General features: G+C 41.9%; 1 protein-coding gene across 7 annotated transcripts; it reads right to left on the minus strand.

The window, feature by feature from the left end:
- On the minus strand, positions 1–26,836 carry PURA (purine rich element binding protein A). 7 transcript variants are annotated; one of them, XM_083519640.1, is made up of 5 exons: positions 26,489–26,836; positions 24,415–25,970; positions 3,696–3,761; positions 2,614–2,693; positions 1–1,337 (listed from the first exon to the last, which is right to left on the minus strand). In XM_083519640.1, exon 2 carries the CDS (start codon positions 25,784–25,786, stop codon positions 24,806–24,808), a length of 981 nt encoding a protein of 326 aa, XP_083375766.1. In that variant the 5' UTR covers positions 25,787–25,970; positions 26,489–26,836; the 3' UTR covers positions 1–1,337; positions 2,614–2,693; positions 3,696–3,761; positions 24,415–24,805. The 7 variants fall into 7 exon arrangements, with proteins under 7 accessions (XP_083375766.1, XP_083375763.1, XP_083375768.1 ...); XM_083519641.1 differs by lacking the exon at positions 1–1,337 and adding an exon at positions 1,451–2,064; XM_083519637.1 differs by lacking the exon at positions 2,614–2,693.
- Positions 26,837–26,930: the final 94 nt, after the last annotated feature.

Consider the following 26,930-nt stretch of genomic DNA (forward strand, 5'->3'; position numbering starts at 1 on the left):
TTAAATCAAATAATTTATTAAGTAATTACATGTAAACACTTTATATTGACTAGCAAATACATTGCTCAAGTACTCCTCTTCCAACAACAAAGGAAAATACCCCCTTTATAAACAGAGTCAGACTGACTAAAGATATACATTCTACTGTACAGTGAATGTATATACAATTGACACTTTGATTTTCCTTATCATATATTCATTTAAAGTGCAAAGGATATAAATTTGTTCAGCATTGCAAGACAGTGTCAATGGTAACTTTGGTCTATCAAGTGAAACTAGATAGCGGCCCCGGCAGTATTTTTTAAAAGCAGAGAAACCAGACCTTGCAGGACAGATCTTAAAAAAAAATAAATTCCTTTTCTCATATAATTGAAAATATTTTTAGACAGGAAATATACTATTCTGAATAAATGAAACGAACATGTTTCTTAGTTACAATCTAGAGTTAGTAGTTACATACATACAATTACACAAATACATAAACCACAGAATGTCTGAACATTGCCCGACATTGCCCATTAGATCAAAATACAACAGTTATGAGATGGTAGCCAGGAATAATAAAAACAGGATAGCAGCCATTTACATAAATAAAAGCAAATATTTTTGCCTAGTTCAACATTCCAATCTTCTAATAAGTGTGTACTCTTACAGTGTATGCTTGTATGATAATTAAAACGTTACAGAAAAACATGACCACCAATGGATATTGGTACATCTAATAAAGAGTAACTAGCCAAATAATAATAATACGTAATGCAGAAATCGGAGTACATCTAATAAAGATTAACTAGCAAAAAATAATAATGCAGAGACTTGAGAGATATAATTCTAGCCTTTCTTGAGAGATTTTTTCCCCTGGTCTTTTCAGAAAACTCACATGTGAAAAAATACGCTACAGGTTTTGTCCTCATCTTCTGAAAAGAAAAAAAAGGAAAAGACGGCTTTGCGCTGCTAAATCCTTCCATGCAATCATGTACGAGGTGCTCAACTATATGGAGAATAGTTAGCATAAACTGTGATCATGGCTGCACTCTCCCCATCAGCTGAAATTCCAGAGATGACTGAACTGGCCTCTCTTCACAATGACATGTACCTTCATACAAGGCTGGGTGGAGGAGGGGCTTTTAGGGCTGGAAAGGGGGGGCTCGGGTGTAAATTTAACAGCACCCTGTATTAGAGTACCAAGTGATTATCCACCTGCCTTTAATGCTCAGCGTAATAATGAAATCTTGGAATTCCAGGTTTATGTATGCAGGTACATAATCGTGTGAAGAAAGTGCTTCCGGGAACTAATGCTGTTTCCAGAGATGTCAATTGAATTCTTTGCCATTCATCTGAAATGTATAAGAAAGGTCCTTCAGTTTCACACATAACTAGGATTGTCATATTTCAAAAAGTGAAAATCTGGACAGTTGTTGAGCTTTTTTAGGCAAGGTTTTTTTGGGGGGGGAGGGGTTGCCCAAACTTGTGAAATAAAACGAGTTCTTTAGTGATTTTTAATGAAATCTACACTACTGACATGGGCTGCCATACGCCCAGATTTTCCCAGACATTTCAGCGATTTTCATCCGGACGCTGTTTGCGAGGGCTGAATACCAACCGGCTATGTCCAGGAAGTTCTGGAGGTATGGCAACCCTAGGCATAACCAATGCTGTTTTTACACTGTAAACCTCCCTGTGGTCTTTGGATGAGGGGAGGCGTAGAAATTTAATTTACTACTACTACTACTACTACTACTACTACTAATAATAATAATAATAACGCAGGGTTTATTGTCCTCCTCCCTTGTTCTGATGTACCAGTAAACAAGATGAAATGCTTGAGCTGTGTACAGAATGCTAAAGTGCCACTTTTGTGCAAGATTTGCTATAAATCAAGGGTTTCCCAAAACAGGAAAAATGGGGACATGTAAGGCCAGAGGAACGTTGCAAGATGATTTTAACTACCTGCTACTGGAGTAATGGAAGAAGCATAGAAGTATAGAAGGGGTTTCTCTCTATGTGTGTGTTTGTGTTGCATTGAGAACTACTTCTTTTTTTTAACTGTTTCTCTGATGGCCTCTAATTATCAAAAATATTTAAATATTTGCTATTTCATTATTTCATATACAATTTCAAATTGGCTTGTTAACAACCACTCCATTTTTAAGATATGAGACAACTACTGAGCTTTAGCAAATGTGGGCTTTAGAATTCCATGTCTTAAAATATATATTATTATTATTTAGCCCCATGAGAAAAGTTTAAGAATTATACACAGAGCTACCTTCTTTCCTTTAAAATACTCATGCAGTAATAATACTGATGGCAGAGCGTGGAAATGTGAAGTACCTTGAAATGATTTTACATGGATTATTCACATTAAACAATTAGATATTGACAGTATTATAAAATTACAATATTGACAGTAAAAAACCAAGACTGATATACACCATTAATATAATCTTCTTTCCTATTTGAAATTACAAAGGAATTGCTTATATAGGAAAGGCTAATACTGTAATAGTATTTTTGCTTTGCAATTTGTAAGTGCTGAAGATAATTTGTCATTGACTTTAAATAAGTGACTTCCCATGTGTGTTCCACAGCGGTAACGGGTTCTCCTCAAACCATTTGAATGCTTTGAAGAAGGGCCGGTGTCAATTGCTCAGATTAAAGTTGTTGCCAATTATATTGCACAAAAATGGAGGCTGCAAAAGGGGAGGAAAGGGAGTTTTCAATTGGGATAGCACAGTAAAGACTCAACAACACACTAGGATTTCACCCAAGGAATGAATGAATTTTGATTTGTGCTATCATCACAAATGTAGGGAACTCCACAGAGTGCTGCTCCCCCATTCACAAAACTGGGCAAACAACATGGTGAGGCAACAGGATCCTACCTCCCTTGGTCCCATATTGACTTCTGCATATTGGATGTAACATATAAATCTGTGGCCCCCACAAATGGTTGGAGTCAGCTCCCATCAGCTTCTGCCAGCATGGTCACTGGTCAGGGATGATGGAAATTGAAGTTCAGCAACATCTGGCGGGCCACAGGCTTCCCATCCCTGGTATGAGTGATGCAGACATGCATAGAATCCTACACAGAATGACCAAGATTCCTTCTCCCACATGCATGGGGCTCTCTCTACGCACACACAAAATTTAGGAAAGAATGCAAGTACATGGAGATATAGGTGCATGATTTCACAGCCCCTCCGAGTGTGGAGGTTATCTTGTTTTGCAAGGTGATTCTGAAAGTATGTATGTATATATATTAGAGACTTCCTTAGAAAGAAGGGACACCTGCACCATTAACACAACTGAAGCTAAATTACATACATTATTATATTATTGTGAGCAGCAGCCTGCTTCTCTGATCCTCAGTTCCAAGTCATAGCAGGTTGTACAATGCTGACTAGTGTTAAAATCCTACTTTTATTTTTAAAAGAATTTCATTTTGGAAAAGAGACTTTAAGTCTGTATTCTGGAATTTAAAACATACTTCTAACTTGTTTTCAGTCTGATGTTAAGTTTAAAGGAGGAAATTCCACTCATGATTTAGGTTCATACAGACTAGCAAAGTTCACTTATTTGAAAAGTGCTGCAAGTACAACAGAAGACAGAATACGACATGCTTGTCATTACCTTGAAGGCGATAGAATTTGTAAGTCAATGGGGGAGGACAGAAACAGGAAATGAAGACTGACCTTATAAACAAAGATATGTTTAGGGCTTCTGGTTTCAGGAATAAACCGATATTTACTGGTAAACGTCTGCCAAAAAAACAAAAATAGAAACATAAGATTACTGGTAAATATTGGTTTATGTGGAGTAGAAAAATTGTTCATATTCTTATTCTTTAAAACTGCTAGAGAGATGAGAGGGTCTGATGAAGGTTACCATGCCTGAATTATTTGGGGAAAGTACCGGTAATTGCCTCAAACCAGAAGCCGTCTGCTCATAGTGGGTAGTGGGACTCTGCACACCTAAATTTTCCAGACATCTTCAAGAGAACCTAACCATTCTGAATGATGCTTGAGACAGAGACAATTTCTTTCTGTCCCAATTCCAGAATGTCCAGTTATGATTTTGAAAATTCACTTTTATTATGATATATAAGAAATAATTATGAAACTTAATAAATAATGTTTTTCTTTAAAGAAGCCTAATTCTGTTCATGTTATATACATAAAATGTATATACATACAACTCATAATTCAGTTGAATACAAATTAGTTTTATTTGCAGATGATATTCTTTTGCTTATTTCAGAACCTCAGACTAGTATTCCCATCTTGATGTTTTTGGTAAAATATCTGGTTATTCTGTTAATTGGTCCAAACTGGAATTGATGCCAATAGGTCAAAAATCTGATTACACATTCATTCAAGGTATATCAATTCTGGATTAGTTCCAAGTCTATTAAATATCTAGTTATGTTAATACCAAAAGATATATAATGGTTAGTCACAGTTAATATAAATAAATTAATGAAAAAGGTTTCTTCAGATATTGATAGGTGGGAGTGGCTGAACCCTACCCTTTGGGGAAAGGTGAATGTTCTCAAAATGAATATTATAGCCAGATTTATTTATATTCTGAGAGCACTTCCGGTTTTTATATCTGGATCATATCTTCAAAAGATAAAACTCCCTGTTTAGGAAATGTCTTTGAGGCTCAACAACACTGAGAACATTCTTGCAGAGAATGCAGTTATAAATTCTGAATTTGGAATTATATCATTATGCTTATTTACCATCAAATATTAAATATTGGAAACCTACTGTTGGGTCTTAATTTTCCGACATAGGCAACCCTAGAATATGCACATACGGCACCTTTGGTTGGTTGGACAATACTAGGATCAAAATATTTTAAATATCAGCTGACTCCAGCAACAACTAAGTCAGTTAGAAGGATATAAAATATAGGGGGGGGGGGAATATTGATCCATTCTCACATGCAAAACTTACTTTGTGGCAAAACCCTACTCTAAAAATTGCAAAAAATATGGCAACATGGAAAAATTGGATGGAAGCAGGTGTATTGACTTTGGACCAACTGATAGATGAGGAAGATTAACATTATACCTATGCTATTTTAAGACAAAAATATCATCTATCAGATGCAGCCCAATGGCAATATCTTCCATTACAACATCTCTTAACAAGGGTGTTTGGGCTAGCAGCCCTCTCAGCTTCCAAGATACCTGAGATACCGGAGCAATTGGATGACTCATTCAAAACTAAAAAGCCAGTGATTACTTTTTAGAAATACGTATTGGCAATAAATAAGTTCCAATACGCAGACTTTAAGAAACGATTAGAATAAAGTATTGGAACTTCCAATACTACCCAGACGGTGGGAAAGTGTTTGCAAGTTTGTACAGTGTTCTGTAGTTACTAAGTTTTGGGAGAAAGTTCTGGAGTCTGTAACTATGATTGTGCAGAAAAGGTTAAAACTTTCAGAGAACATTATTTTGAACTATAAGCCTATGGTATGGAAATTAACAATGGGACAACGAAAATGGATTCTACGCACCCTAATTGTGGCCAAGAGATTGATACAGATGAATTGGAAGAATCAAGTTACGATACCCTTTACTCAATGGATTGACAATATGACAACACTCACAACGTATGAACTGCTTACAGAAATAGGCTTTGCTTGGATAAATATGACAACATTTGGAATGAGTTTATACAGAATGTAGTAGGCTATTAATATCTATCATCTATCTATCTATCTATCTATCTATCTATCTATCTATCTATCTATCTATCTATCTAAGGATAATAACACTATATCACTTCGTATATGAATGTATGGGAGTGTATTACACTGAATTTGTGTGTGTGTGTGTTACACATCTTTATTCTTTTTTTCTCACTTCCCCCCTTCCCCCTCCATATCACTTAATTTATTTATAATTGAAATTATTTCAATAAAATATTATTGCAAATAATAACAACAAGACCTCTATCTAGAAGCATCGTAGGGATTCATCCGTCTCTCACCTGGGAAGCTATTGTGCCCCTGAAAACTGAGCTCTCCCTAAGAGACGACGGCTCCTTCCAGCCCACAAATAGTTTGTTAAAGAACCTCCCGGACCATATGAAGGCCAGTCTCCAACATTCTACCACACTCTAGTGGCCAAGAAATACAACACAGAATAGGACCGCTGTTCACAGGAGGAGGCTGGATTCTCAGTAACTGGGGATGTGAGAAGGTGTGAGTCCCTTTACTTGCTTCCATATAAGTTAATGGTAGTTGTTACTTTTACCTCGCAGGAGGAAAGTGCTGCAATTGGAAAGATTGCTGCAGGGAGAGGAAAACCCGTCCCGACTCCTACAGAGTGAGATGGTGGGAAGATGTGCTTTCATGTACAGAATGCAAAACTGATGCTGTGCAGCTTCTCAGAGGTCCGTGCAAAACACAAGCCACATGCATCCCAAAACATTGGACATTTCTTTCCAAATGTTTGTGAAACCCTAAGATTCTATGATTCTATAAAAACTAATAATCTTAATTCTTGTTTTTTAAATTTAGCCTCCCACCCCCCAAAAAATCTGAGCCCCTAAACTATAGTTTAATTCAATTGTGCATAAATTCAGGTCTCAACCCCAAATTACCGGTAGTCATTGCTCCAGGCAATGTGATGGGTGATTGGAAAACTGTGGCGGGGGTTCCAAACCACCCTGTTGCCATGGCCAGACCACCTCCTGGTGAACTTTTGGTATCCCTCCCTGCATGGCTAAAAGACCTAATCACATAGTTTGTTCCTGGAAATGTATGGCATCTGAGAATTCCCGAATGCTCCCCATGTTGTTTGACTACAGCTTGCTAGTTGGGGTTGAGGGGAGTTGGAGTTATGTTCTAGGGGACTTTTCCTGTACAGTGGTACCTCGGGTTACAGACGCTGCAGGTTACAGACGCTTCAGGTTACAGACTCCGCTAACCCAGAAATAGTGCTTCGGGTTAAGAACTTTGCTTCAGGATGAGAACAGAAATCGTGCTCTGGCGGCACGGCAGCAGCGGGAGGCCCCATTAGCTAAAGTGGTGCTTCAGGTTAAGAACAGTTTCAGGTTAAGAACAGACCTCCAAAACGAATTAAGTTCTTAACCTGACGTACTACTGTAGACAGAACTGGTGATCCTGTCAATGACCTAATACGCCCCTGAAATGAGGATTTGTGATGAACTATTGACATGGTCGCTTCTGAGCAGCCTCCCTGGTATTCTGGGGAACTTCACAAAATAAAATGATCCAGAAGATGGCTAGAGGAAATGGCACAAGACATGAATGATCTGAAGTTGATCAAACTTGAGTGAGAGCACATAGTTGCATCTATTGCGTGGCAGCAAGGAAAGCAATTTCGGCTTATTTTGCTTCCACTACATCCCCATGTAGTCATCCAGTTGAGATTTGCAGAGCAGCCAGGGGGCTATTATCTGCCCCTATGGATGGAGCAATAAAGTCCTTTGTAACCTGCTGAGAATTATTTCTAAGGCACTTGGAGAACGTTGCTTGCATCTGTAGCAACCTTGATGCCTCTCTTATTTTAGTTGTTGAGATGTGTAATGCGCCAACTGTGGAATCAGTTTCTGTTACAGCAGCCTGGTGACAATGTGTCCAACAACTTAACCTCGCAACTCTTGCCCATCTTGCCTAAGTGAAGCTACCTTATAGGTTCTGGGTGTGCCAATGTGCTGTTAAATGAAGACCTGGTGCCTACCGCCCTGAAGAACGCAGTAGCATGGCCACTTCAAAAAAGCAGATCCACTCAACCCTGGATCCAATAGTAAATGACTTCTGTCTGATCACAAATATCCCCGCCCTGTGGAAATTGCTTGAGAAGGTAGTGGTGGATCAACAACAGGCACTCTTGGAGGCAACTGATTATCTTGACCCTTGCCAATCTGGTTCCAACTTAGCTTTGACATCAAATCAGTCCTGGTCACCCAGCTGGATCACATTTATTGAGAAATGGTCTGGGGGAATGTGACTCTGCTACACTTGATCTCCTAGCAGCTTTTCATATTATCAACCATGGTATCTGCCTGGATCAGAGGCACTCTTTTTCAGTGGTTCCACTCCTATTTGCAGGACCAGTTCTGAAGAGCAGCACTGGGTGACTAGTTGTTAGTCCCCATATCTATATGAATCCTCATGACATGGTCATTAGGGGATTTAGAGCATCAAATATTTCAGTATGTTGGAAACACTCAGTTCTAGTGCTCTATAGTATCTGAATCAGGAGTGGGCATGCAATTCCTGAGCCAATATATGGATGAAGTAGTAGGCTGGGAGAGGGTCAAAAGACTAAGATTAAATCCTGGCAAGATGCAGGAATTGTGTGTGAGTTGCTCCTGGATCCAGGAAATTGCCTATTTGCCTGTTCAGGATAGGGTCACAAACTTTTTGAAGGAGCAGCCTCGTAGTTGATTCATCTTTGCCACTAGAGACTCATGTGGCTTCAGTAGCTGAAATTATCTTCTACAGTGGTGCCTCGCAAGACGAAAAGAATCCGTTCTGTGATTCTCTTCGTCTAGCGGTTTTTTCGTCTTGCGAAGCAAGCCCATTGACGGATTAGCGGATTAGCGCTATTAGTGGCTTTTAGCGGCTTATCTGCTGATCAGATCAGCTGATAAGCGGCTTAGCGGCTTAGAAAAAGGGGGGGGGAGGAAAAAAAACCAGCAGGAACTCGCAAGACATTGTCGTCTTGCGAAGCAAGCCCATAGGAAATTCGTTTTGCGAAGCACCTCTAAAATGGAAAACTCTTTCGTCTAGCGAGTTTTCTGTCTTGCGAGGCATTCGTCTTGCGGGGCACCACTGTACCAGGTTTGGCTGGTATACCAGCTATGGCCATTGCTCAACAGGGATAATTTGGTCATGGTGGTCCATATGCTGGTAAACCTGGGATGTGATTACGGGAATGCACTCTATTTGAGACTTGCCCTTGAGAATGGGCTGGAAGCTCCAGCTAGCCAAAATCCTGCTGAGAGATTACCATCATCAGCACATTACACCTTTCTTAAGCATCTGCACTGTCTGCCTATATAAGAATAACAATATTATTATTTATACCCCACCCATCTGGCTATTGTATGGGGCCACAATAAGTTGGAAGGCAGTCTCTGAAATAACAAGAATGTTTGAAAACTATCTATTCATGACTAAAACAGGGAACTATAAGCTTGATCACACAAACTATCACACATCATTGTAACATAAAGAGCAGTATTACAAAGTCAAAAGCTTAAGTGGCATGCAGATAAGATACAAGACTTTACAACACACTTAGTAGCTGCCATGGACTGGCTGGATGCAAAGGAGTGGGAGGAGGCATCAGTTGGGGAACCCCCTAGAGAACCAAGCCTAGGAAATTATCAGTGGGGTGACAATGAGTGGTCACATGGAGAAGAAGCCGACTGGAAGGAGGCATCAGCTGCAGAAGAGGCGCAGGCTTTAGTGAACAGGAAGAGGCTACGGCAGAGAGCAGTTTGCACTCTGAGGCTGAAGCAGAAGCCGGAGGGGAGGGTGGTCAAGAGACAAAGTTGAGACAGGCTACTGAAGAATCCAGGGAGTCTCCCCTCCTGCTGCAACCAGCTCCCCTCCTCCCTTGTCTCCTAGAACTCTCCTAGAACTCAACGAAATGGGCAGAGTAGAGGGTGGTTGCGCACAGAAACCACCTGAGACAGTGTGGGAAAGACCCAGAAGAGGAGGAGTCCTACTGAGCACTGGGAAGGCTCACCTTCCGTCCTCACAACGGCTTCATCAGGGCAAGACTTCCTAGAAAGAGTTTCTGAGAATGCTAGGCCCGAGCTGTGCTTCTTTCCTCGAATAATGAGTTAACTTCACTGGCATGTTATTGCTTTGTTGAAGATCTACAGCAAGACATGGATAATTGTCTTCCTTAGAGAAACACTACAGCAAACCTAATTTGCATGGACTACAGCACACTCATCTAACTTAGGAGGGAGGGAAGGGGGGAGAAAGAGAGAGAGAGCGCAAACAATCTCCTAGATCCTGTCCAGCCACAATGAACCCTGCTGCTGCTGCCTTCCAGTGTTTCACTACTTCCATATGGGCAGCCACTTGCAGCACAGACACCAGAGCCTTATGTACTATTAAATAAATTCTGCACTCTCTAGTGACAGAAGAGCCAGCATCAGATCAGAGATTATATTTCTGAGATTCTACTCAAAATCTATATGATATCCTGAACTCAAAATAGACCCCTGACTTCCCATCCTCTTTGTCCCTATTCCAGAATTCAGGATGAAGTAGGAAAATGATAATAGGGGATGGCTGGGTGAGGGGCAGAAACCCGGCCCAGTGCTTCCAAACCTTTAGTATACATTCAGGAATGGGTTCCCCATGCTGCACAAAGCAAATCAGGAAAGGGTAAGGGTACCCATGGGACAACCTTTGACCCTCTAAAAATGTGAACTATTTGCTTCAATTGTTGTAACCAATTAATTTCGCCAACACTAAACCTCCTTTGTCACAGGCACCTTTGCTGATTCGGCTAAACTTCAGTCAACAAGGCAAACAATAGGGGTGACAGGGGGTACCCCTGCTTAGTGCCCTATGGGGATTTACACCAGGGAAGACAGGCCCATTCATTCGAATTGTTGCTGTTGTGACTGAATAGAGCTGTTGGATTGAACAGATACATTTATCGCCAAACCCCCCTGTCCATTCAATACGATCTAATACCTTAATGATATCCACTGAGAACAGTACTGCTTGGGATTCTGTATAACCACATTCAGCACCATCCTGATGGAGTCTGCTATATTCTACCTAGGGATGAAACAAGTTTCATCAGGGGAAATATAGTCACTGATGAAAACATTCAGTTTGAGGACCATCACTGCTGATAGCAATTTGTCATCTTGGTTTATCAGTGCTATGGGATGGTAAAAGGCCACAAGGGCCACTGAGTAGGCTTCGAGAGAACCACAATTTTAGATTGCTTACCCATGTCTGGTATGGTAGCCCACTCAAGAATCTTATTGAGCAGATTGGTCAGCCATGAGGTCAGCTCAGCTCAGAAAGTCTCATAGAAGCTCCCCACTGAAACCATTCAAACCCAGGCAATTTCTGTTCTTTCATCATTTTACACCTTCATTGACTTCCATTTCTGTTACAGGCTGGTTCAAGAACTTTCTCTGCTCACCTGACAGAACTCTGAGGTGTACCCTCAACAAATAAGCATTTATGGATTTATGCACCTATGCATTTATGCACCTAAGCATTGTCCAAGGAGTAGAGGGCAGCATAGAATTTGATACCTCCTCTGTCTTAGCTTCACAACACACTTTTCCCTAACGTCTGTTACTAAGCTTCTGGGGTTTTTCTTCTTTAAGGCATGAGCCAGCAGTTTGAAGCATCTGTCTCCAAACTCTATTTTCTTTACTTTTTGTTTTCATTCTGCAAAAGCCATCACCCATTGTGCTTATTGTCTCATGACTTGAGGAGAGTCGGCATGAAGCTGCCATTAAGCTTGTGTGCAGGCCCTGCCCCAACCCAAGTAATCATTTCCTAAGATTTGTCCCCAAAGGCAGAGCTCCTGGATGCTGTTGGCAGGAGACTGAAGCTGGCTGGTAATGGCACATTTCCAAAAAGGAGAACCAAAAGTTATTCTGCCTGGTCCTGATAAATGCCTTCACCGTGAGCTACACTATGGTTCAAATTGCTATGTTAAAAACATAAACCTTACCTCTGTCACACTGACTGTGGGACTACATCACAACTTCTGCAACCCAGGGTATTATACAGACATTGCCAAGATGTTTCTCCAGCACCAGAGGCAGACGGTTATAATATATAAAAACCTTAGCCTTCTTTCTATTGCATGCCAAAAACAAGTCGTGGCAATGCCAGCATTTGGGATCAGAGTGTCAGAAAGTTAATTAACCTTAAACTACAAAAGTTAGCCCCTCACACCAGAGATCTATGGGCACAATACAACTCCTCACCTCCACAGCCCCGTTCTTGGTTCATAACTGTGTCTGGAGTACTCTGGATTCTGCCTCAGTGCAAGGAATCGAGTACCACCTGATTTAGCTCTGTAATGCCAGCTGGTAGTTTCATGACACTAATCTTGGTTACAAAAGAAAACAACACCAAACATATACACTAGTAATCTGACAAGTGCTCCATGCTCATTCTTTTTTGCAAACCGACTTAAACAGTTGTTTCTTGTGCACAATGCCATGAGTAGTAAATTAGCCCCACTCAAAAGTATGCTATTACAAAATTGGTCAAAACAGCTTTGATATTTCCCTACTATAGAAACTACACAGCCTACCATGTAACCAAGAATACCAACACAATTGATGGACATCCTGATTTGTCACCAGAAATTAGAAAAAATGTAGTCTCATTTCCAAATTGATCCAACTGAAAGGAAGTCAGAGGAATCCATATGATCTTAGCACTAATGGAAGGCCAAGAAGGTGCTGGCAGCTTCTTTCCCTACTATATACATGGATGTCTAAAAAGGCCTGCTCTGTCCCACATCCTTCAAAGGCCATGTCTACGGTGAAGTTTTATTTCCTCGGAAATAATGGCTTATCTTTGAACTACTTGTTAGCATCTTCATAGCATTTATAGTGGAATTTGCATGTATCTTATTGATTGCTTTTAAAAGTAATGCAAGCCGCCATCCCAAACATTTTCTTTTCTTTTCAAGGAAGCTCACCAGCTTCCCATTAAAGCACATTTTCCCTTCTCTGAGCATTTTCTCTTCTACATTCTCTTCTTTGGCCAGCCTCGCAAGTTAAAGTAATGAATATACTGTACTTGGACAGGAAAAGTCTGCCTTTTAAGGTCTGATTCCATATACCTCCAGATACAAGATGATGGACACTTACAGAAACATTAGTAGTATGGCCAACCCCCCATTTATGGGCGTTATGTTCCGAGGCACCACACATGTATGTGAAACTGTGTATATTTGAAACACCACTGGCAAAGCCTGAAGAAACCTCTAAATCTCTGGAAATCCTTGAAAACACCTTAAAAAACCAGCAGCACTTACCAGACGTTAAATTCCGTCAAACTCCACCACAATAGCTCCCTCCAAACCTCCTTGCTCAAATTCCAAACTCTGCACAGGTCTCAACAGTCGGTGCAAGGGTTTGTGGGATTGATAGGCACAGTTTTCACACCTTTCTGACCTTTCTGGACTCTTTTAGGAGCATTTTTTGCCATTTGCCACAATGCACGTATGCACAGCCACACACATACTGAATGTGCATAAACAGGAGGGGGGGGGCCTGCATTCTTGCTGTTCATCTAAACTTCCATGCACAATTGGACTTTTGAATTGGCACAATAACTTCCTCCTCTTAAATACCTGGGGTCTAGTATTCAAAAATTTCACTGCTTCTTAGCACCATTACTGGGAAAAATAGGAAGTTATTTTCACAAAGCTCAGTGGGGTGGGGCTTACTTCCAAAAAACATAGTTAGGATGAGACTATAAAAATTATATAAACACACCTATGAATAATTGTTTCATCCAAAACCTGACATGTAAGAAATATATGTTTTGGAACCTTGTAATTCACCAAACCACAGAAGAGGAACCTGCTGCAATATTCTTGAAATTTTTGACATAATCTAAGATTCCAAAAGGAGGGAAATTTAAGCCATGTTTTTAGGTGGGCATAGAAATGGTCAGAAAAATATGGGATTCCTGAACCTCAAAGCATTTAAAAACCAAGCAAAAAACTGCTCTTACTCCACCATTCTTGACTAATTTTTTCTCCTTGATTTTTTACTGATATACAAATTTTCTCAATTCTTTAAAGAACAGAATTTTCATACTTTGTATTGCTAAAGCTCATCAATCTAAGCACTATATAATATCATCAGAAATTGTATAACAGCAAAAGCAAACCAAGACTTTGCCCAGAGTCTTGCAGTCTACAGAAGTGATATGCTAAGTAACATACACAAACTGAAATATCCAACTACAGTGGTACCTTGGGTTACATACGCTTCAGGTTACAAACTCCGCTAACCCAAAAATAGTGCTTCAGGTTAAGAACTTTGCTTCAGGATGAGAACAGAAATTGTGCTCCGGTGGCGCAGCAGCAGCAGCAGCAGGAGGAGGCTCCATTAGCTAAAGTGGTGCTTCAGGTTAAGAACAGTTTCAGGTTAAGAATGGACCTCCGGAATGAATTAAGTACTTAACCCGAGGTACCACTGTATTCTACAAGTTACTATGCAATTCAGTTTGAAGCTTGTATGACCAGAGATTGCAGGACTTTTGCAGTTAGTAAACTTGTAAAGATCGCCCCTAAAGCAGCATCTGACAAAAACACAAAACTCATTTTAAGAAGAGTTGCATAAATCTATCACGCCTAGGCTAAACTAACATATTAATACATACTGACAAAAATATTTAGGGTCTGTGCCCCTGCTTGCCACCCGCATGGCCATTCCCCCATAAACCTCCTAAGGCTTTCCCCTCCCATGCCACGCAACTACGGTAAGTTCACTTTTGCCCTCCCAAGCCCACTTCTGAAAGCACTTCTCTTCTGTTCTGCAGTCCTACTATGCACCTGTTTTCAGCTTCACCTCTACACTGCCCCTCCTTTTATGTAACCCCCCTTGTACACAAACACCCCCATGGCCACCTCCTGCTCACACATGGCAACTATGCAGTATCCTTTGAACATTCTACCCAACTATGAAGCTACCAACCCCTCCTATTCCTCAGACCCTTTCATCTCCCTGCTTTCTTCTTCAACCCCATTCCATTTTTCCCTTCATTCCTTTTTCTTCCACCCTCCTTACTTTTCTCAACTCTCCCTTGCACACAAAGAACACCCATTTCCATCTATTGTGTCGCAGATAGCTCAGTTCTGCTCCCCCAACAGTGATCCTGCCCCCCAATGTAAGTCCGACATGCCGCCGCCTCTCCAGTTGTGTTCTCCTGCTCCCTTTGCACATACACAACACTTTCACCCTCATCCTTTTTTCAATACTCTCTTGCACACAGACTTGTCTCACTTTCATGCCTCCTCCTCTCTCCTAATTCTGCCGCTTCCTTTGCCTGCACACCTCATGCTGATAAATGATCCTGTAAGATGGATAGAATCCTAAGAGCAAGGCTGTCAGTTAGCTTATTCAGTTAGAGCATGTTAAGTTCGGTTGATGGATGTTGTACATACAGGCGACTCCCCACTCACACTCGTTCTACTTGTGCTCAACTGCACATATGTGTGGTGCCAGGAAATGATTAGATAATTCAATTCAAAACCAGTAATGGCGGGAGAGAGCTGGAGAGTCCTCATGGCTTGCGAGGAGACCCTCCCTGGAGACCAAATAGAGAGCGTCAGTGAGGACGGAGGACACACTGAAGAGACTGGAGGTGCAGCAGGGCTTTGTGGGGGGGGGGGGAGCAAAGCCTCCTTTGCTTTCCCACCATCCTCTAGTGTCCTGCCAGCCCCAGAGCTTCAATTCTAGTTGTCAATATTTTTTGATACAGTATTTTTGGTATGGATTGGAGAGCGGCAGAGAGGGGGTTTAGAGAGTGCTCCCCGCTTCACACAATTTCACTTATCTGTGCAGGAGCCCAGAACATAACCCCTGTGTAAGCGAGGAGTCACCTGCATATGTGATTGCTTGCTAATAAAATATCTTCTAAAGTACTACATAGAATCTGGTACTTCATCCTGAAGCCAGCACAGTGTACCAGGAGGTGAAATACAATGGTGGGAAGGTACCATGGAATGTTTGAGGGCTCCACATCCTCTCTCTCACATGAGGCAGCTGAGGACTGGAGAAGGGAGAATTTTAAAACAGCCGTTGGTTTTTTTCTCCCTGTACTCAAAGAACAGGCAGAAGTTTGAGTAAAGCAGGGGAGGAGGGAGACTGAGGGGTTGTTGTTGCTGTTTTAAATAAAAAGTTTAACAAGGAGAAACAGTAGAGATAGGTACAACACAGGCGCTAACACCAAAAGTTAACATAACAGAGCCTTTCAAAACTCCCTTCTCACTGTACTCAGACCTTGTTGCCACTCTCAGCCTCACCAGTTTCACCCCTGCCAAGCCCTGGCATTGTTTACTTAGTTTTCCCTCCAATGATGCAGAGCCCTCAGATATTGCATTGCATGAAAGGTCCTTCACGCAAGCTTCTGCCACTGTTTCCTCCATCCCTGCTTTACTCATACTTTCCCCTTGTCAGTGTTTCTCCATTCTTACTCCCATGCCATGGCCACTGGTGTTGTGCAACATGCCTTCCCTTTTGCTCCTCTCCCCTGACTTCCTTCAAATCTAGGACTGTGACGTGGTACTACAATGAGGGCCATACAATGGCAGCCTTACATTTGCATGTATATAGGAAGAAACATAATTTGATTTGCATACAGCACACTCTTTTAGAATGGACAATGTTGGTCAATCTAAGGCAAATCCTTGAGTAAGTTCACCGGTATAAATATCCTCTGCATTCAGTATCTCTAGTGTCCAGCAAATACAAGAAGCTCCAAGAATCTCAAGCCACCTCTATGGGGAAACCAATGGTTGTTTGCCTGACTTACAAATCCACAAAGTGGATTTTGGGATGAAAATTGGGCAGAGTTATTGGTTTCTTAAGGAGCCTAGAACTATGAAAACAAAACTCAAATTTGACCTAAGCCTAAAAATATGAACGTCTGAAATTCAAGATAGCCAAATTACAACCCAATCTACAACCCAGGTTAGGTTGACTATTTTTCTTGAAACCACATTTGTTCCAAATCATTACAGTAGTTGCAATAAGACTAAATCAGCTTTAGTTATATAGCAGTTATTGATAAAGGCCCACCATAGTCTAAGCAAGGCCATTGATGCATCTGAACTCTATATAGTTCAGTTAACAGGGATACACATAAAATTATACTTTCGCTTGATGCTTCCTTCTGCTGTTTCTGACAAAAGAGCGATCTGAATATCTCCTTTCAGTTACTTTAGATCCTCCCCCAACAAGCTAATTATTCATATTCAAGTTAAATATGGTACCAACACACAAGCTCTCAGAAACAGATGCCATTAAGGATGTTTGTTACAAAAAAACCTTTTTGGGTTGTTAGAAAAATCGCAACTTTTCACCTACTTAAACAAAATTATAAATGCTATTGTTATAAAGTTTACCTCTCAAAGGAGGTTATTTTGTGGGAGGAACTTAATGGAAAAAACGTGTGTTATATGCTGCTTTTCTAGCATTCAAAGTGATATATAAGCAAACTTTATCTTTAAAAGAAGTTAAACAGAGCAGCTGGTTTTTTTTTAATTAGTCAGCAAAGAAACTCAGTCAGTTTTGCCAAATAAAAACTGAAACAAAGTTCCAACTTTTTCTGAAAGGATAAACACCTTCTAGAGCAGGGGAAGTCAACCTTTTTATACCTACCACGCACTAATGCATCTTTCTTGATGGTAAAATTTCCTTACCGCCCACCAGTGCTCAATGGAAGGAGGATTCAGTTTCTGCCGTAGAACCCCCTCCCGCCCACCTAGAATCCTGAAACACCCACTAGTGGGTGGTAGGGACCAGGTTGACAACCCCTGATGTAGAAGATCGAAACACGGGCAACTGCAGCAAAGATCCTGACATTGCACAGGGCAGAGACTGATTTCCCAAGCAAAGACAGTGTGATGGTCTCCCTACAGGCCAAGGAAGTCTGAAGATACTTGGGTTGCCGGATGAGGCGACCTATGAAAAATAAAGCACCAGCACTTTTCTGTGGGTCTGGAAGCAACCATAACCAGTACAATTGTCGCAGGACTAGTATAACATGTACCCATCTTCCAGATATTCACCAAGGGGTAAACAACAGGATTTTGCACAAGCGGCAGCTTCCATGCCATCGTCAAGGGCAGCTCCACATTCAATGTGTTTAAAATTAGCATCAAAGCTAACCACTACAGTTGTCATATGTGGAGAAATGAAAAGCCATATGAGATATGGCATATGTGGTACACGTTACCAAAGTATTTGATCCTACCTATCTTTTGATAACAGAAGATACACTGGGAAGGAGCAAACTGGGAAGGGACACACATTTCTGTGGCCACTACTCAAGCCACACTTAAACTCCTTTAGACTTGTTTTCACAATGTAAAATAAAGGGGGAGATTCAACTAAGCTTAACTCAGGAGTAGACCCACTGAAATTAGTGGGCCTGCCATAGACATGTTCATGAATTACAATGGGTCTACCCTGAGCAAAACTTTGCTAAATTCTACCCAAGGAACATAGTTACACTAAAAAGCCTCAATGTTTTGCAAAACTAACAGGGCAGTTTATTGAGTCAAAAACACAACAAAATGCATTCGTCTTCAAAAACTGAAATGAACAGATTCTGTCTGTTACCCGTACCCGTCAGGTAATCTACATATGGTTTAGCACTGCACTACTGAAAGGTGTGGTGCCCTAAAGGGCAATAATCAGGGGCCCCCTTACAGCAAATACTAGTTTCAGTCTTTGCAAAATGGGATAAAACTTTGTATTGTACAAGAGCGCATACTGAAAAGTACTAGAACCTTTATGACCAACACTGGATTCTTGGGGGGCCATTTTAAAAACTCTTTAAAGGGTTTGCAAGATACCCCCATACATCTGCAGTTATTTTTAAAGGAATTATTCAGAGGTCACCTTTATACTGCCTCTTCAACGCTTTAGAAGAATGACCAGGTAGAGATGCTAACATTAAAACAAGCTTTAAAATTTGTAGAAGACAAGTTCTTTTTTAAGAGGCCAAGGTTGCAGGCACCTAAAATGACTGATGAACTTTGTAAAAGCAAGAAGGTAGAATTTGTAATATACAACTCTTGCAGTCCTTTCAATGAAGCTCATGGCAAAGATAAGGATTTAAACCACATAACTAGGTCTAAATGGCTACAGGAATACTCAACTTTATTGAACAGCAGCTCTCTGTGCTACATGGTGAGCATCTTTAGAAACTGGCATGAGTTTCAGAGTACGGTAATTTGTGCAGGGTCTGCAGTTCACGGGGAAGAAAAGCCAAAGTCCCCAACATCTGGGCAGACCTCTAAAGCAATAGCCCTCTGGATTCTCCAATCAAATTGTTTTAAGTTTGAAATCAAGGTATGCATGGGCCAAGCGCATTCTATTACTCATATGAAGCATATTTTACGCATTGTGTATATCAATGCCAGAATTTTTCACTTTCAGCCTTCATAATTTTAAGCCGGTTAGACATGAATCGCTCCTCTGAACACAATGCCTGTTGCTAAGTAATTCACAACATGAAAATCAACACTTTGACAAGTGTTGTCTTGGATCAAGAATTCTTAAGTGATGGTTAAATCTTGATTAAAAATAAATAAATAAGCAAATCTGTGTTTAACACTGCAGTCATGTGTGTGCTTACTTGGAAACAAGCCCCACTGTGTTCAGCGGGTCTTACTCCTAGGCAAGTGTGCACAGACTAACAGCCTAGAAAAAGCTTTGAAGAAAAAAATGGTAAGCAATAAAATTCAATAAAAATTGGACTCCAATTCATTGCTACTTGCCCAATTCAGGAAGGCCTCTATAGCATAGAGAAAAGGTTTGGAGAATCAGGAATGTGCTCACCTGTTCCTCATCTTACCACATACCGATTCCTTTCTCTGTTTCCAGGTTTCTTCTAGCCAGAGTTTGCTAGCGCATCTAAATCAGACTATGGTTTATGACAACCTTCAAACAAGGCTTTTAAGCAGGCATACAACCCGCACTATGAACATAATTATTTAGCCTTTTGAATAAGATTACATAGAATCTCTAACTAAAGGAAACCTGGAAATGGAGAAACTGGCACATGATAGGTCAGGAGCACATGGGACACATATTCCCAATGCTTCAAACAACTGTTTGGATGTCTGGAATGGATGTCACAAACAGGCCACTGAATATTAACAAAGCAACTTGGACATTAAAAGCATTTCAATATGTACAGTTAATATTTCTCATTTATCTCCTGTTCTGTCATTTCAATGGCTGCAGTTTCTCAGGGCACATATAAAACCTTGGGCATTAGTACATGCAATAAATGAAAAGTGAGTACAAGCAAAACAGATCCATTGCCTTTTTATTATTATTACAAATGTACTGACCAGTTGGCTTCAAAAAGATCTACCTATTTAGGTATGCCAGTACAAAGTAAAAAACTATTTTACAAATTAAATAAAAACTGCCAAAAATAGTATTTTAATGGAAAACAATTATAAAATACTGCAAGCCCATTGTGGGTATTCCAACCATTGTTTGGATTATTTATTATTTCCAACCTATCAGAAGTCAGGGTGTATATTTTTCCATGCAGAATAGGTAGGATTTGTTAGTGCCTTTTTAACAAAATGTAGATAGCAAACTAACAGCCATAATAATATATACATTCAGTAGTGCATATATATATTATATACTCTTAGTCTCTCTCTCTCTCTCTGTGTGAGTGTGTACTGTACACTATTAGTGAATAGTAGTGGATACAAATCCCATTTGTTTGTTAGCCAACTACAGTATACAACAGAATGCACAGCTTAAAAGGGACATGGCTGATCAAAGAAGTGGTTTCAGTGCTGTTTTGAAAGCCAAATATGTAATTGTTTTCAAAAGAAGTTATTGGCCTACGACAGGCACTTCTAATGTTTCTTTGCTGCTTGATATGGTAGTTCTTTGTACAGTAAACAGATCTATTACATTTTACAAAGTTCTGAGAAGGTGGTTCTGTTTTGTAGTACTTCTTAAAGAGACCTACATAGCGCAAGCTGCAACTCCTGCAAGAATACTTTAAAAAGTGACACTGTCAAGTATTTTTCAGTTAAATGTTTACATTTTCACAAGTTTCCCACCACCAGTATGCAAGGCTTGCCTTTGAACTTGAAAATATTCTTACCTCAACCCTCAATCATTTGTTTAGTAAATGCTGGATTCCCTGCTCATTTCTTCTGGTAGTCAAATTCTATAATTTCTTCCCTATTCAATTATTTTATTTTTATTACTTTAGCTCCCCCTCTGGCTGAAAACTGCATTTTACAGCATAAAACAATAAAGAGGCATGAATCAACAGTGTCTAATTTTTAATGTGTTTATTTAATTTCTCAGACAGAGCAATTAAAAAAAAAAACATGTGGACTCAAAGTAAGGACATTATTTGCCATGCTGTAATCACCTGAAAGGGAGGTCATGTTTTAAATGTTAAGTTACTTGACAGTGTCGCTTTAGCTTAGAAAGGAAAACAAAAACAGACTATGTTTGTATTGCAGTAGATTTCAAGTTTTCTTGCACTTCATATAAAGTAGCATTATGAGCTTGGATCTTTCCTACAAGACACTGAAAACATTAAGGAAAATAAGGCATGTTTTCCAAAGGTGGATTGCTTGGCACATTTGAGCATACTGTTTTTTGGAACACCAAATATGGTCAAATATACCTCTCTCTCTTTTTTTAATCCCCTGACCTTAAGACAAGGTCTTTTCACTGTTGCTCATTGTAAACAGTGAGCTGCACAACCATGGTAAAGAACTGAGCACCTCAACTGGAAAAAGTGAAACCCAAAACAAGGTCATTTATAGTCAACATAACATATTATGACTATTAATCAAGTCAATGCACATTATCTACAGTGTGCATGTAAACCACAACGTTGAGACTTAGGACGCAGAATGCTGCTGAAACTGTGGTAATTAGCAGACCATACCAGGACAACTGCATAACCCACACATCAGGTTGACCTACTCAGATCAATGGTAAGATTCTCAAATGTGTGGGTCAAGTAGAGTTCCTTTTCATGCATTTTGATTCTCAGAAAAAGGAAATAGGCAAAATGCTGATTCTATTGATTCCAATGACTAAACCAATCTACATGTTGGCTGGAATCAGACAATAGGTTTTCAGAGAGTAAAAAGTGATTTGAGAGAGTCACTGTTTGTAATATGTATGCGCATTCCACTTTGGCCTCTTAATTAAAGAGGTGCTTGTTTTGTTCTATGAACCTGCAAAACTAACCCTTTATCAGAGACAATAGTGGGATAAAATAGAATATAGTTTCATATCATGAGACAAAACACTTTCAGCTCTTCTGAAGACAATTGTTTATGTCCAGCCAAAAACTGAATAAGGATTTTGCTCTTTAACAAAGTTTATATTAATTCAAAGAGAATAAAGACACTTTGCTGTACACCGACCTACACAAGTTATTGCTAAAAAAATAAAAAAATCTGCCAATCTGCAGTATTGCGACTTTTAAAACTATAATGAATAGTAGAACCGAGACAACCAAATAGCAGAATCTAAGCAATTTAAAACTTTCCTAACTACCTGTAGCATGGAGAATGCAATTCTTTCACCATTCAAATGCAGTATTAAACTGCTCAAACTCTCCAATTAAAACAAAGGCGGCTTACCAGTCAATGTTTACATGCAGTCAAAAACCATTTCAGTTATCACATTACGCACCATGGAAGCTTATTTTTGCTATATGGAAAAGTGCACCTTAGAAAGTAATGTAATAAATTCCAGTGATTCTCAAAACAAAAATTTCTAACCACTATAACATTATTGCACATTTGGTGCTCTATGGACACCAGTAGCAAAATTGTTAAACTGGAAATGGATGAAACAACGGAAACAGATTTTATATTGACACTTAACAGTGCATCTCCAAAAAGGGAATTATACTTTAATGAAAACAGAAAATACATTTCCTTTGAACAATCTCTTTGTCTTTCCTAGGCCCGACCTCTTACAATCAATGAGAAGCTTAGAAAGTCTCTTTCCTACTGGTAGCATCTTCAACATACAGCAGTTAAATCTAAATTGTTAAATTTGTCAGGGTGTTAAGAAAATGAATACACTCCAGATCTCAAGAATCACACAGATTCTTATATTGTTGACTGTTTCTACAGAATTCCAACTATTTTTCCTACTGTTTTAAGGCATCATTTATAACATATTCTTTTCACTTGCAATGATGATAGTCATGCAGCAGTTTAATGATAAAAATATATTAATATTTTACTATACAGCAGCAAGAAGTTAGTCAATTAAAAGCACACAAACATTTAAAAAGAAAAACCTGTAAAAGTATATTACTACAAACAATTGCAATTTGGAGAACACTACTTGACAGATTAGTGTTCTGACAGACTGTTTTCATACCCTACAGTTCTGATATAATCACACAAAGTACATACTTTTAACTGAAGGGTTGGGGAACTTGCACAGTTGGGGGAGGGGCAGGGTATCCTTACTACATGTATAAAGTATGTAGCCAGTAATAACTAGCACCACAGCTACATTAAAATTTATTTTACAGCACACCAACTTGGCTTTCACTTTTAAAGGAAATTCAAAATCCATGGCTCAGTAGGATTACTCTATAATCATGTTGCATTGACTTCCATGACAGGCCTATATAAATTAGTTAGCACTAGCACAAAACAAGAGTTTCAATTCAGACTTAAACAAGTTAAAGGGATAGTGCTAGTGGCCACACACAGGAAAAGAAACAAAAAACCTTCACCGCCTGTTATTCAAAAACAGGTTTACTGGAAATTGCTGCACGTGAAGTACTTTAAGTACACATCATAAAAAAAATATATTATGAACAATACAAGTACATCTCATATACACAATAAGGACAATATACCTACTTAGTTGTAAACCAAATAGGTGCAGAAAAATATGGGAGATCATCTCTTTCTCTCTCTCTCTCTTTCTCTTTTTAACTATTTGAATAACTTTGGTTCAAACCATAAAAATCACAAGTTAGCAAATTTCATTTAAATGCCTTTTTAATAATTTTTCTTCATGTTCACAGAAGTTTCACTGACCATTTTATATGTTTAAGGTCCAGATGCAATGCATATTGTATAAAAGAGAGCACTTATTGTTTACCTTGCATGAATTAAACCTACGTACCTTTTAACTCTACAGACTTCTGCATAACATTTAGACAAAGCTCAGACACACAGCATGCCTAGCCCTCATATATATATACACATCTCTAATCACAGGTATATAGGGTGTCAAATATACTATAATAACCTTCATGTAAGGTTTTGAAATTTGGTAACAAAATGAGAAGAAAAACTAAAAATATTATTTTACGTGTTCTAAAATATCTCTTTTTGTGCTAAAGTCAAATGTTAGCTCAACATGAAAAGGACATTTTCTCTTTTTAATATAATTCAGCAATATTTTAATCTTGACCATTTTTGCAAACACTTTTTTTTTTAATAATAATAATAATAGCTTAAACGTGTACAAAAGTTCTTGGTTAATTAGGGAAATAAACACTCAGTTCTTTATATTTTTTAATCAAGTAGGAAACACAGTTCATCATATATAATGTTATTACTTTTTTTGTAATTTTTTTTGTAATTTTTTTGTTTTGTTTTTTTTGTTTTTAGCAGCTGCTTACTGTTTTATACGATGGGCAAGAGTGGAAGGAACAATCCAGCGATGGGGTGGAGAGAAAGAAGTTGCTTGCTCGGCTGTCAGTTTTGGTGATGGGTGGGTGGTCGGTGGTGCTCCCCTTGGAGTTAGAACAACAGGTATATTTAACTGCATGTATTATTTTCAGTGTGTGGATGTCGGTTTTCTCTCTCTCGCTCGCTTACAGTATAACGTATATATCTCTCTCTGTGTGGCGATGTTGTTGTTGTTGTTTGTTGTCGTCGTCGTCATTATTATTATTACGAGTGTCTCTGTGCAGCAGGGCAGGGAGGAGGCAGCCAAGTGGGGAGGAGGAGGAGGAGGAAGGCAGTGGGGAGGAGGAGGAGGAGAAGGAAGGAGGCAGGGAGGGATGGAGATCAATCCTCCTCCGGCTCCTCGGCCTGCAGCAAGGCTCCCGGCGGGCCGGCGGCGGCGGCGGCGGCGAGGCTGCTGCTGCTGCTGCCCCCCTCGGCCTCGGGCGGCTGCTCGGCTCCCCCGGAGGAGGGCGAGGAGGCCGCGGCGGTGGCGGCCGCCCGCTTGTCCCTCTGCTTCTCCTGGATCTTCTTCATCTCGTCCGAGTACTTGCAGAAGGTGTGCCCGAACTTGGCCCAGACCTTGTAGGGGACGGTGATGGAGTTGCGGTAGGTGGGCTTGACCTCGCTCACCCGCATGAAGACGCCGTACTTGTTGGAGCCCACGTCGAAGAAGAAGCGCTTGTTGTCCACCGTCAAGGAGGTGCCCTCGGGCAGCTCGGCCGGCTCCTCCTCCACGCCGTAGTCGTCGATCAGCTTGGCCAGGGCGTCGCGGAACTCGATCAGCCCCTGCGCCGGCAGCGCGATGGTCTGCCCCTGCGTGGAGCCCAGGCCCGGCCCGCGGTTGACCGTCTGCCGGATGCGCAGGAACCGCCCGCGCTGGTTCTCCTTCAGATCCATGTAGTACTTGCGGTTCTCGCGCACCAGGAACTCGCTCTTGAGGGCCCTCCGCGGCTCGTCCGCGGCCTGCGCCAGCTCCGGCGGCTGGCTGGGGCCCAGCTGCGCGTAGTGCTCGATGAAGTCGCCCAGGTAGTCGCGGAACTCCACCGCCACCGACATGGAGAGCGTCAGGCGGCTCTTGCTGCCCCCGGCGCCCACCTCCGCGATCTTCAGGAAGCGGCCCTTGGCGTTCTGCTTCACGTCCAGGTAGAAGCGCTTGTTCTGGATGTCCACCCGCTTGGAGGCCAGCTCCTGCGTCTCGTGCTGAAGGCCCACGCCGCCGCCACCGCCACCGCCGGGCCCGCTCCCGCCGCCGCCGCCGCCCGGGCCCGGAGCCCCGCCGCCGCCGCCGCCACCCTGCTCGCTGCCGCTGTCTCTGTCCGCCATGATGCTGCCGCCGGGCCTCCCGAAGCCCGCCTGCGCCCCCCGGCCGCCGCCTCCGCCGCCGCCGCCTCCTCCGCCTCCCGCCGCCGCTACTGCTCCTGCTGCCGCCGCCGCCGCCGCTCCAACCCCCTCCGCAGCCGCCACCAGCAGCAGCAGCAGCAGCAGCAGCCAGCCGCTCTCGCGAGATCTGTGGAGGAGACAGAAAGAGAGAGAGCGGCTAACATGGCAGAGAGAGAGAGAGGCGCGCGCGACTGTGTACAGTAGCCGGGAAGGGAGGGAGGGAGAGAGAGAGAGAGTGAGGCGGCGGGGGGGGGGGGCGAGAGGGAGGGAGGGAGGCGGCGAAGGAGCCCCAGGATGTGAGGCGGCCGCCGCCGGCAGCGCCCCGCCGCCCGGGCCGGGCGAGGGCACAGAGGAACAGCCCGCTTTAGTGGCGCTCAGGCCCCACCCACCTGCCCCTCGCGCCCGAGGCTGCTCCTTCCAGCCCCTCAGAGGGACCCGCGCGGATCCTCACGCCGCCGCCGCCCGTCAGAGGGAGGGACAGACAGACAGACGGAGCGGCTGCCGAGCCCCGGCCCCGCTTTTCTGTCACTCGCCTCCTCGCGCGCGCACTCGCGCCGACCGGCGAGGGCCCCCCCCTCTCTTCCACTCCATTAAAAAAGGCGTCGAGGGCGACGCAGACACGCGCCGAAATAGCCCCGAACTGACCGGCGTCCGCGGGGCTCCCGCCGTTTCCCCTCAGGCGGCGTCTCTCACGCGCTTCTCCACATTTCTCCTCAGCCGCTCTTTCCCCCCGCGCACCTCAGGCGCGGGACCGGGACGGAGGGCTCGCGAGGGCCTCCCTCAGTGACAGGAGTAGCAATAATAGTACTGTAATAAAAAGTGCCCGGAAGAAGGAGGGAAAGGCGGGAGCGGGGCGCGAGATCCTTCATGAGAATCGCCTCCAACCCGGGTTGGAGGATGCAGACGTGCCTCATCCGTGTCCGTCGAAGAGGAAGGAGGAGTCTCTTCCATCTTCCCACAATAAATATGCTATAGAGTCAATGCCACACAACTTTTTTGGGATTCCCGCCCGCCTCAAAGGTCCTGTCCGGTCAGCGGCAGCTGACCCCTCCGGGCTACCCGGCCGCCCCCCTCAGAAAGGGCGACC

The sequence above is a fragment of the Podarcis liolepis genome (genome assembly GCF_965112155.1).
Source record: "Podarcis liolepis genome assembly, chromosome: 8".
In the NCBI taxonomy this organism is placed as follows: domain Eukaryota; kingdom Metazoa; phylum Chordata; class Lepidosauria; order Squamata; family Lacertidae; genus Podarcis; species Podarcis liolepis.

What these genes read in the sequence shown, in the direction of transcription:
- PURA (XM_083519643.1), bottom strand. Translation starts at nt 25,786, where the DNA reads ATGGCGGACAGAGACAGCGGCAGCGAGCAGGGTGGCGGCGGCGGCGGC.